The sequence below is a fragment of the Quercus suber genome, unplaced genomic scaffold (genome assembly GCF_002906115.3).
Source record: "Quercus suber isolate HL8 unplaced genomic scaffold, Cork oak 2.0 scaffold_242, whole genome shotgun sequence".
Lineage (NCBI taxonomy): Eukaryota > Viridiplantae > Streptophyta > Magnoliopsida > Fagales > Fagaceae > Quercus > Quercus suber.
Window position 1 is genome coordinate 655,348 of NW_027069699.1, and position 11,494 is coordinate 666,841.

Consider the following 11,494-nt stretch of genomic DNA (forward strand, 5'->3'; position numbering starts at 1 on the left):
TTTTTTTTTTGAAAGTGTGATTGGTGAACCACCTAATAAATGAATGTTTGAAATGTGTTTTAGTAATCAATGACACATCGATTTGTAAAATTCATGTAATAAAAATTCCAATATTCATCAAATTACTTTGCATTTAAAAGTTGATATATTAATTTATATAACTAGTTTAGTAAAACTTTATTTAATAAAGTTTGTACTCCGTTGTACCCAACATAATTTCTACGAAGGATTTATTACCAAAAAAAAAAAGTATGAATGAACATGATAATTAATTTTCTTAGTGCAATGTCGATAATATAATAAATAATTTTAACTACTTTTTATTTGTTTAAAAGTCAACACATCAATATGTAAGGTTTAAATTTCTAACATTATTGTAGGTTCTAGTTAATACCATAGCTTTTGAGTAGAGTTTGTGGTGTGTTTTTGTGTTAAAACCTCTTTCTCTTTCCCTTGTGTGCGTGTGTGTTTGTTTCTTTCAAAAAAAAAAAAAAAAACTAGTCTTCATTTGTTGTCAAATAAAAAATTTGAAGTTTGATCCCTACTTATACCATAAACCAATTGGTATTTTGGTACGATGATAAAAAAAAAAATCATATAGAGCAAATGCCATTAATTTAAAATTCAATCATATCTATAAAACAAAATTTGTAACATCACTCTTCTTTATAAGCAAGAAGTCGAGTGAAGAGAAAGGACCAACATAGAAAAGAGAGAAAAAAAAAAAAGAATGTTTTCTCTTAGCCAACTAAAGCTTGGAGTTTTTATTTATTTTTTTTATTTTTTTTTTTATAACAAATGGGATATCCAAACTTTTCTTAAGTGCTTGTGAAGGGGGCTCCCAAAAAAAAAAAAAAGTGCTTGTGAAGTTAGTATTTACTATTTCTTCCCCAATCACAACGAGTAACTAACAAAAGTTACAAAATTTTAGGTAGCACGGGTATGGTAGGACGCTTTGATTATTATTATTATTATTTTTTTTTAATTTTTAGCGAAATTCGCTTTATATATTTAAAATTAATTATATATATACACACACAGTGATTTAACTAGAAGCACTACTAAATTTTTTATTTAGAAAAATTTATGCTACATGGTTTATTTAGTAGTTTGTACACTATGAGAAATTCCGTTTTTTTTTTTTTAATTACCGGGAGTTCTTGGTATTAGTATAAAGTTTTCAAAAGATCAAAGATTAATATAGTTATGCCATCGATCAATGGTTAATAATTATATTATTAATCAAATGTATGAATTTTAAGTTCTTGTAGTTTAAAATTATGTATAAAAAATAAGTTTATAAATCGAATAATAAATAACATTCAATTGACACAAAATTTGACATGTATATTAAAAACATAAAGAACATTCGATTTAACAATTAGATTTTAAAATAAATAGTCATGTTAATTTTTTTTAGTGAGAATTGTGGTTACAAATTAGATGTAGCCAAATTTGGGATTGAGATCCAGTGCACCATGCAATTACTCTCTCTTCTCTCACAAAATTTTTTATCACACTCACTTTTTTAACTATTTTTTACTTTATTTTACACAATGCTTAAAATTAAAAGTTATTTTTTTCCACTCTCAATTTCAACCACCCAATACTATTGCATCAGGTGCAATTTCCTAATCTCAAACCCTAAATTTGTACAAAGGATTGAGTACTATTAATCTATATTATTATTACTATTTAAGGAGCTTTCCTGTTTGGATTCCTCATTTTTTTGTTCAAAAATGCCCTTATATCTCTATATTTAAGTAGAGACAAAAGTAAATGACATTTTGGTAAAAATCTACTTTCCTTTATTTTTCTTATGCCTAAAATACCCTCATCATACCCACTTACAAGTTTTCAACTAACAGGGATAGATATGTAAATTAAAACTCCTACACTTTAAAACCCACAAACTCACGTATGCTTTGCAATTTCTATCTCTCATTCTTCTTCAAATTGAAGACATTTAGTTTAGCTCTACATCTTTCTTTCTTTTTCTTCAAATTAAAGATATTTACTGTTAGAGGCTCTAACAAATTTTCAAGTCCTATATTTTACAAGTTCCTCTTTGTTTTGTTTTGTTTTGTTTATTTATGATTGACTTTCTTTGAGTTCTACTTTTTTTTTTCCTTATATGTATCACGTTAACTCTTTTTTTTTTTCCTTCATATTTTTTATTTCTTTTTAACAAAGTTTTCTTTTTTCCTTGAGTACTACATTTTTTTTTTTTTAATATGTATCACGTTAACTATCTTTTATATTTTTTATTTCTTTTTAACAAAGTTTTCTTTTTTCCTTGAGTACTACATTTTTTTTTTTTTAATATGTATCACGTTAACTATCTTTTTTTTTTTCTTTTTCTTTTTTAAAATATAATTTTGAAATGTTGGTGGTGACTGAATGTATATGTTTTTGGCGTTAATTTTTTTTATTTTTTTATTTAGGTTTGTAGCAACCTTGAGTTCTATTTTTTTTTTCTTTTTTTTTTAAATGTAATTTTGAAATGTTGTGGTGACTGAATAATTTTAAACGTGAGTAAGGAAAGTGAAGTGAGTTTGCTTTGAAAACTAACATGAAGTTGTCCTATTTTGTAGAAAGTTAGATATGTATCTTTATTTTGAACAATTTTAATAAGACTTTTAGAAAAAATGATTTCATCAAAATTTAAATCAAACACAAACTCTAACAAACTTATGCTATTATCTTTGGTTTGTTGATTTTTTTTTTTAAATACTTGGTTTAACCCTAATTCTTTTATCTCTCTCAGGTTCACGTACGCACAAATTTTTTGGATTGCATTGAGGAGTCATTGGAATAGAATATTAGATAAGTTCGAGTGAGAGACTTTACAAGAATTAACAGTTAGTATTTCACCCACTCTTTTTTTTCCTCCCCCTAAAGGTTAATACTAAATTATTGCATCATCTTCCAATCAATAACACGTTGATTACTGCATAGAAAAAATTGGCAAAAATGGATAATAATTACAAAATACTAGCCTTTGAGCACGTGCTTACGCGCGTGCTCAAAGGCTCTTCTATTTTTTGGATAAATGTTAATTTAGAGTATTTATTATAATTTGGAATTACTACATTCTCTAATCACAAAAAAAAAAAAAAAAACCTAGGGATGTGATGAAAAAATTATTTTATCACTCATAATACTCATCACATCCCTAGGTTTTTTTGTGATTGAAAAATATAATAATCCCAAACTATAATAAATGCTCTAAATTAACCCTTACCCAAAAAATAAAAAAACCTCTGAGCACGCGCTCAGGCTAGTTGTATTTTAATGTTCAAGAGTTGACTTTTTTTTTTTTTAATGAATAAATTGTCCCAGTCACCATGTCTGAAAGCTATTATACACTTTCATTAAAGACCATCACAACAATATTCCCTTAACTAAAGTAGGTTGGCTTCTTATCAACAAAGAAAAAGAAGTAAGTTGGCTTTATCCACAATAATAATAATAAAAATAAAAAGTAAGTTGGCAAGGAATCACTCGGAAGAATGTTGCTCATAATTTTTAGGGGAAGAATTGGAATCTTATTTTTGTAGCTGCTTTAAAAAATTTTAGTATTTTATTTGCTTTCACTAAAGTTGCCACTTGCCCATATATGGATAGAAAAATAAGAAAAAAAAAAAAAAAACAGAAAGTAAACGAAATATTAGGTACTGTTGTTTAAATCAGTTTCCCAAATCAACAATTTCTTGGAAGACACGCTTTTGTTGGTTGATATAAGTCTCTCTCAGAAGCAGGTACACTTGTGGTTTGTGCTTGACCCTCTCTGCTTGGCACTATTTCTCTCTTTCTAAACTAACCCCAAACAAAAAAAAGAAAGTCCCACAAAGACTGAGACTCTGTCTGAGACAGACACAGAAGAAAAGGAAGCATGGGAGACGAAAAGAAGGACAAAAAAGTTGAAACCGGGAAGAAGGTACCGATAGCTGGAAAGAGGAACATACTCATCACAAGCGCCTTGCCTTACGTTAACAACGTTCCTCATCTCGGAAACATCATTGGCAGTATGTACTATGTACCACTACTCTCCTTTTATTTTTATTTCTGTCTGCTTTGTTTTACTCTTTTCTTTTCTTGTAATAACTAATAATTGTTTTACTTAATACAAATTATCCGTATCAATTTATATTTCACAAATCACAACTTGTCGTTTATGTTTCACAAATCACAACTTGTCGTGTTTTGATCTTTTTTCGTCATAAACTATTTTATAAAGAAAGTAAAATTAATAAATGCCAAGTTGTGATGGTAAAAAATAAAGTGGTATAGAGAATTTCTATTCGTATTCTAGCTTTACAGTCTTCTTTTTTTTTTAAAGAACTAAAACATGCCATGATAATTGACTAAAAATCTTCTTTATTAATGGCAGGTTACCGCATGTCACTTTTTTTTTTTTGTCATGGAGTAACTTAGGTTTAAAATAGAAAAAAAAAAGTTTATATACACGGTGTGTTGCAATTGGTGGAACATAAATGATAAATTGGCACACTAAGAATGAGACAATATGATTTTTATTCCATGATCTTCACATACCTGTATTGTCTGTGAGTGTATTTACCATAATTGGAGTACAATATAGTGGGGAGGGGGGAGGTTGGAGTACTATTTTTATATTCCTCTTTTAGCTTGCAATATCTAAATTTAGTTTGCAACATACGAATAAAAATTCTGTCCCACTATGAGCGTTAACATTTTATGTTCCAGCAAGCACGTCTTTTTTTCCTCTTACAAAGTTTAAAGTGGAAAAAAAAAACACACACACACTCATGATATATTGCAATTAGATTAGTGGAGCATAGAGTGCCATGCTAAAAGTGGGATAGAGAATTTGTATTCATAACATACAGTCAACATGTGTATTTATACCAATTTCGTTGTTAATGTCATGAATTAATTGTATAGCCAAATCAAATATCTACTTTTTGAATGAAAAAAAAAAAAAAAAATCTCACTAATGATTTATTGTCTTTTAGTAATTTGTTATGAATGAAAAAGTGATACAGCAAGAAAAGGTGTAAAAATGTTTAGTGACATAGCATTTTTTGATTTAATAGGAGGCTATGTGTAGTATATGTTTTTGAATTTTACATTTTAGAAATGATGAATAGGGGTTAAGTACTATGAACTAAATTCTTGCGAGATATGTGTTTTATGGTGCTAATCATGAGGGGGTAAAATATATCTTCCCTTTAATTTTTCTTCACATTCTTAGTATTTAGTATGTGCATAACATTGCTCGATTTATCTTTGTTGTTGAATGTCCAATCACTGTCTTCATAGCTAATTTTGATACACATGGTACAGGTGTTTTAAGTGCTGATGTTTTTGCTAGATATTGCCGTCTTCGCAGCTATAATGTGATTTACATATGTGGAACTGATGAATATGGAACAACAACAGAGACAAAAGCTTTGGAGGAGAATTGTACCCCAAAGCAAATTTGTGACAAGTAAATTGTTCATTGTGGCAGAGCATTTTTTATGATTTCAATTGATGTTTTGGTTATTGAAGGTTTCCTTTTGATCTGCATATCTAGAAATAGAATATCTAACTCATTCACTGATGGTCACTTTCTAGTGCAAGGTCAGAAAGAGGAAACTTTGTATGATGATATATAAAATCTGTTATGATTTCTTTTGTCCTTTTATTTTTGGTGATAAGTATGGTGACTGGTGAGAAATGCAGGCCAGAATGTTTTACTTTCACCTTAAATTTTTGGATATGTCACTGAGTTGCTTTTCACGCCTCTGTTACAATTCATTTTAATTACTATATTCTTCCTATAGGCCTTGTTTGGATTGAGAGGGGGGTGGGTGGGGGGGGAAGCAAGGGGGAGTAGAGTAGTGTTGCCTAAAAATTAGCAAATTAGCCTAATTTTTAGGCAACTCTACTCTACTCCCTCTCAATCCAAACGGACCAATAGAGTCTCTGCGCATTGATATTGTTGGCATTCCCCTATTCCTCTTAAAAACTTTTTCTCTTGGTTAATGACTTCAATAAGATGGCTGTAGGTGATAAATTACTAATTTTCTCAAAAGCTTAAGTTGTTAGGAATGGTGAATTTGATCATATAATCATAACTCTAACAAAAAGTTGTATCTCAGAGAAATTTCAACTTTTAATTGCAATGTAGATATTACGCAATTCATAAGGAAGTTTACAATTGGTTTAACATAAGTTTTGATGAATTCGGGCGCACATCAACTCCTCAACAAACTGATATCTGCCAATCAATATTCAAGAAACTGATGGAGAACAATTGGCTTTCTGAAAACATGATACAACAGGTACAAAGTTACCATAATGGTTTGATGTGCTTGTAAAAGTGATTCTCTTCTTCCTTAGCCACTGTTCTTTTTTCTTCTTCTTTTTTTGTTGAATACTGCAAACCTGCAGCATTCTTTACTCAATAATGAATTTTAATTCTACAACAATTCAGCTTTATTGTGACACATGCGATCGTTTCTTGGCTGATCGATTTGTGGAAGGCACCTGTCCATTTCCAACTTGTAATTATGATTCTGCACGTGGGGACCAATGTGAAAAGTGTGGTGAGCTTCTAAATACAACTGAACTTAAAGATCCAAGATGTAAGGTATGTGTGCCTCTACTTTCTCTTAAGTTCTGCTTTCTTTTTGAATATTTTCCCTAGTTTATACTTAAGTTAGAATTAACAGGTATGTCGGAAAACTCCCCAAATTCGTGATACGAACCATTTATTTCTAGAGCTCCCACTGCTGAAGGATAAATTGGAGGTATATATCAATGACATGTCAGTTGCAGGATCTTGGAGCCAGAATGCTATTCAAGCTACTCATGGATGGCTTAAAGGAGGATTAAAACCCCGCTGTATTACTAGGGATCTTAAGTGGGGGGTTCCTGTTCCACATGAAAAATTTAAGGATAAGGTTAGCAAGTAATTTTTCATGTTTTTTTTTAATTTGCCATTTCTCTTGATTTTGGGGATTTACCATTTCTCTTGAAGTGAAGAAGTTCCTTTTTGTAGTAGTCCTAAAGAAGTTTGCAGGTTGACTTCCGGTCTTTTTGCTTGTAGTAGTTTTGGCAAGTAATCCTTTTGCTTTCACTGATTGATCATGACCCCTCCAATTTCGTGATGCTAAGGTTTTCTACGTATGGTTTGATGCACCTATTGGTTATGTCTCAATCACTGCATGCTACACACCTGATTGGGAGAAGTGGTGGAAGAACCCTGAAAATGTAGAGCTGTATCAGTTCATGGGCAAGGACAATGTGCCATTCCATACTGTAAGAATTTTTAATCACATATAATCTTAGATTTATATTTGTTAATTTACAACAGCTTGTCTTCCATGTTTTAGCTTAAAAAAAGGATGCAAGAACTCGTTCTATCAAGGATAATATCTTCATCTATGGCATTTTCTGTTGAGGGAGTCAACTTTCTGAATTCTCTGAGATTTTGTTAGCTTTGTATTTTTCAGTATTTTTTTGTTGTTGTTTTCCTTTTACTGTTTTCTATTGCTCCAGGTGTACACATATAGTGGGTATTTTTATTTCCTACCAACTATTCATATAATATACATAGACACACACACACATCAATGCAACACTATTTGATGCACCTCATCTAATCAATATACATATACATATACCTAATGAACACCTTGTGTTTGATGTTTTCAATTTTTCTTCAAGTTTAATACAATTCTCATTACTTATCAAAAAAAAAATATATATATACCTGATATTATTATATAATATAGTGCACACATTCTTGTATGTTTATGACTATCAAGTTATTGAGTTAGTCAATTTCAACTAAGCCTGGCTCAATCTTGGTTTTGTGCAATGCTACTATTACTTGAGTGCAATAGTGATTTTTTACATATTAATTTTGGTCTCTCCTTAGAGGAAACTATTGTTTCAAATGATATCTGAAAAGGCCAATCCAGTATATAATCTGGTGTTCCAAGTTTATTAAGGTAAACATTATATTTTCATGCATTGGCAACCACCCGCATGGATGTACTGCATGCCACCATCCTCTAGTATCAATCAATCAGGTCCCCTCCTGTCCCTTTCTTCATAAAATTGGGAGTTGAGATGTCATTATTAGACCTTTGAAATGTTAATTTTTGAAGTTAGTGCCAAAAGCCTTTTAGCTCAACCAACACCTCCGTGTATTTACAACAGAGACATCTAGAGTTTAAATCTCCCTCTCTTAGCTATTGATTTATCAAAAAAAAGTTTTTGAAGTTAAAACTTACACGGGTTAGTTAAAGCATTATTTCACTATATCAATAAGAGTCAGATTTTTCCTACTAACTGCTTATTTGCTTTTTATAATCTCATTCCAGGTGATGTTTCCATCTGCACTCCTTGGTACTGGAGAAAACTGGACATTGATGAAGAGCATTAGTGTTACAGAGTATTTAAACTATGAAGCAGGTATACTTTAGCCACCTGAAGTGGTTGTCAACTTGTCATTATGTCACACCTTACGTTGATTGGGTATTTGATGCTTTAATTATTTATTTTTAAGCTCTCTTTATATCATTATCATCATCACTACTGTTGGTTTTATTATAAATGTTGCAGGAAAGTTCTCCAAAAGCAAGGGTATAGGAGTTTTTGGCAATGATGTCAAAGATACTAACATTCCCTCAGAAGTGTGGCGATACTACTTGCTGACTAACAGGCCAGAGGTAAGTTCTGTTGATGAGGCTTCTGGTGATTCTTGATTGCTGCACTCTACTTGCAAGTTCTAATGCAGTTTTTTCCCATTAGGTCTCAGACACATTGTTTACATGGGCAGACTTGCAAGCAAAACTAAATACTGAGTTACTGAATAATTTGGGCAATTTCATTAACCGAGTATTGAGTTTCATTGCCAAACCTCCAGGTCAGTAAGCTGCTTGCAGACATCAAATCCTCATAGTGCTGCTCTCTCAAATTGGAATTCTCTTTGAAAAATAAATTACTAAAACACCCAGTCTTTGGATATATTTTTAGTCATATTTCTGTACCCTAAAAATCTTTGCATTCTGGAAAGAAATGAACATGACTTTAATCCTTCTAGTGCTAAAAAGAACAATTATCAAGTTGTGGGATAAAAATATCACTTTCCTAAAAGAGAAAAACTACATGGGTTGAATGTAACTGGAGATGGCAGATCATGGTACTGTGCAATTAACAATAAAACTCTCATATGATAAAGCCGTCTTGCTTTCTACTTTACTGTTCTTTGTTGCAAAAGAAACAGAGATGTATTATTGTCTCCATAAATATTCTTACGTATTGGACAGTAGAAATATTTGGATTCCCAGGAACTTCACAGAAGAATATAATCATATATACTTAAATATGTCATATCTGGTCCAGTATTATTAAACAAGAGTTTCTGTAATTGATCAAGGATTTAAATCATAACTAGAATTGTTATCAATAACTTCAATGATATGGGCTATTAATTTAAAAAAAAACTACTTGCAGAATAATTTTATTTATATTTTGTACTGTTAAAGTCCTAGGATTATGTATCTACATATCTAGTAACTGTGGCATTATTTCAAAAAATTTGGCCTAAAAGTGCAGTGAATAGTATATTATCTCAGAGTAGACCGCCTTATTATCTTAAATTCATGTCTTAGCGTCCATTTTTTATAACTTGACCTTTTGGATCGTCATATGATGATTGAAAGTTTGGGTTACATGTGTTCACTTGTGCAACTGAAACTTCAGGCAGTCACTTATTGGTTTCTTTCTTTCCCTCCCTATGTCATATGTTCCTACATCTTTTTAGTGAGAATTAATTTTTGCAGGACTAGGGTATGGATCTGTCATTCCTGATGCTCCAGGGGTGGAATCAAATCTCTTGACAAAGACATTGTCAGAAAAAATTGGTAATTATGTGGAGCAATATGTCGAAGCAATGGAAAAGGTGATTAAATATAGTTATGGGTTTTAATCTTTATGCATAATAATTTTCTATAATTCAGACTTAAGTATCCTCTATGCATTATTTTACCAAGAAGGGGGAACTATCCATGTTTCATATGACAGGTTAAACTAAAGCAGGCATTAAAAATTGCAATGAGCATCTCTAGTGAGGGGAATGCATATCTGCAAGTAAGCTCATTAAAACTTAAAAGTTATATTTTATTGATTGTTCACTCTATTTTCAACTACTGCTTATTCATCAAATTTTTTAATATACAGGAGAGCCAATTCTGGAAACTTTACAAGCAAGACCAAGCTTCCTGCTCTCTTGTTGTGAGAACTTCAGTGGGGCTGGTTTATCTTCTCACGTGTTTGTTAGAACCTTTCATGCCATCATTTTCTATCAAGGTATGCTTCACATCCTGCACTCAATACATTGTTAGCTTAAGAGTAAGAGGTATCTTCCAAATGGTTGTCAACCACTGACCGATTCTGCTTTTTCCAACGCTGAAGGTACTAAAGCAGCTTAATTTGCCTCCTGAAAAAATTTCACTTTGTGATGAGACTGGAGATCTTGATAGGGCGAAAAAACCTTGGGAAAGTCTACCTGCTGGTCATAAAATTGGGACACCAGAACCTTTGTTTAAGGAGTTGGTACATGTTTAATTCTTTTACTCCCACCTCCAATAATGATTTTTCCCCAATCTGTTTGCTTTTCTAAATGTTTATATTGTAATTTATCTTCAATGGTACAGAAAGATGAGGATGTGGAATTTTTCCGGGAGAAGTTTGCTGGAAGTCAAGCTGATAGGGATGTAAAAGACAGAAGTCGAAAAGAAATCACAGAGCAACTAGGGAAAACAAAACTTACTTAATATCCAACTATAATCTCATTCCAGGGAGTCTGGAAAACTTTTATGACATGTTCCATATTACTTGAAAATTAATGTTGAAAGATTTCTCTAGCATATCACCTTGTAATAAGCTAACATTTCATGTAAATTTATGACTAACTGTTAATGGCAGATAAGTAGAGAACATAAGAATGAACAGGCTCTCACAATGACAAATAGCCTTGAGGATAATTTGTCTATTGAGGGGATACTTCCAATATTGGATATATAAAGTACAGATAGTAATTTGTCTACTGGTATTAAACATTCAGCCTCACTGCTGCAGTTTTTCTCAGCATGCTGCTTCTCCACATTGAAAGTTTTGCTAAATTTGGTTTAACAAGCCCATTCTCAGCTTGTAGTAGCCTAATAGGTTCAAGTTAAAAACCAGGGATGGAGCCAGGAATTTGATTTAGGGAACCCTTTTAGAAATACAAATCTACATTAATCCTATAAGTTCTATTTCTAACAAAATGTTAGGGTAATTCTTTGGGGCCTAAATTTCAGCTATTTGAAAACACTAGCTCCATTACCAGCTTCTTGCAGAGAGGTCTTAAAGGATATTCACATTGAATGTGCTCAAATGCAACCCCAGCAATACTATCACCATGAACATAGCGGGAAAAAAGAAGCTTGCACCATTGACAAAGATACTCACC

At 31.5% G+C, this 11,494-nt stretch overlaps 1 protein-coding gene across 1 annotated transcript; it reads left to right on the forward strand.

Moving 5' to 3' along the window:
• The first annotated feature begins 3,760 nt into the window (after nucleotides 1-3,760).
• On the forward strand, nucleotides 3,761-11,100 carry LOC112030733 (probable methionine--tRNA ligase). Its single transcript, XM_024063396.2, has 14 exons — nucleotides 3,761-4,028; nucleotides 5,329-5,473; nucleotides 6,158-6,311; nucleotides 6,464-6,619; nucleotides 6,702-6,932; nucleotides 7,147-7,290; nucleotides 8,361-8,451; nucleotides 8,602-8,708; nucleotides 8,791-8,905; nucleotides 9,825-9,943; nucleotides 10,066-10,131; nucleotides 10,222-10,350; nucleotides 10,456-10,596; nucleotides 10,698-11,100. Exons 1-14 carry the CDS (start codon nucleotides 3,896-3,898, stop codon nucleotides 10,815-10,817), a joined length of 1,851 nt encoding a protein of 616 aa, XP_023919164.1. The 5' UTR covers nucleotides 3,761-3,895; the 3' UTR covers nucleotides 10,818-11,100.
• Nucleotides 11,101-11,494: the final 394 nt, after the last annotated feature.

Coding starts and splice junctions, on each gene's coding strand:
- LOC112030733 (XM_024063396.2), top strand. CDS start 3,896: ATGGGAGACGAAAAGAAGGACAAAAAAGTTGAAACCGGGAAGAAGGTA. Junction 6,312..6,463: donor CTGAAAACATGATACAACAG/GTACAAAGTTAC, acceptor ACAACAATTCAG/CTTTATTGTGACACATGCGA. Junction 7,291..8,360: donor ACAATGTGCCATTCCATACT/GTAAGAATTTTT, acceptor ATCTCATTCCAG/GTGATGTTTCCATCTGCACT.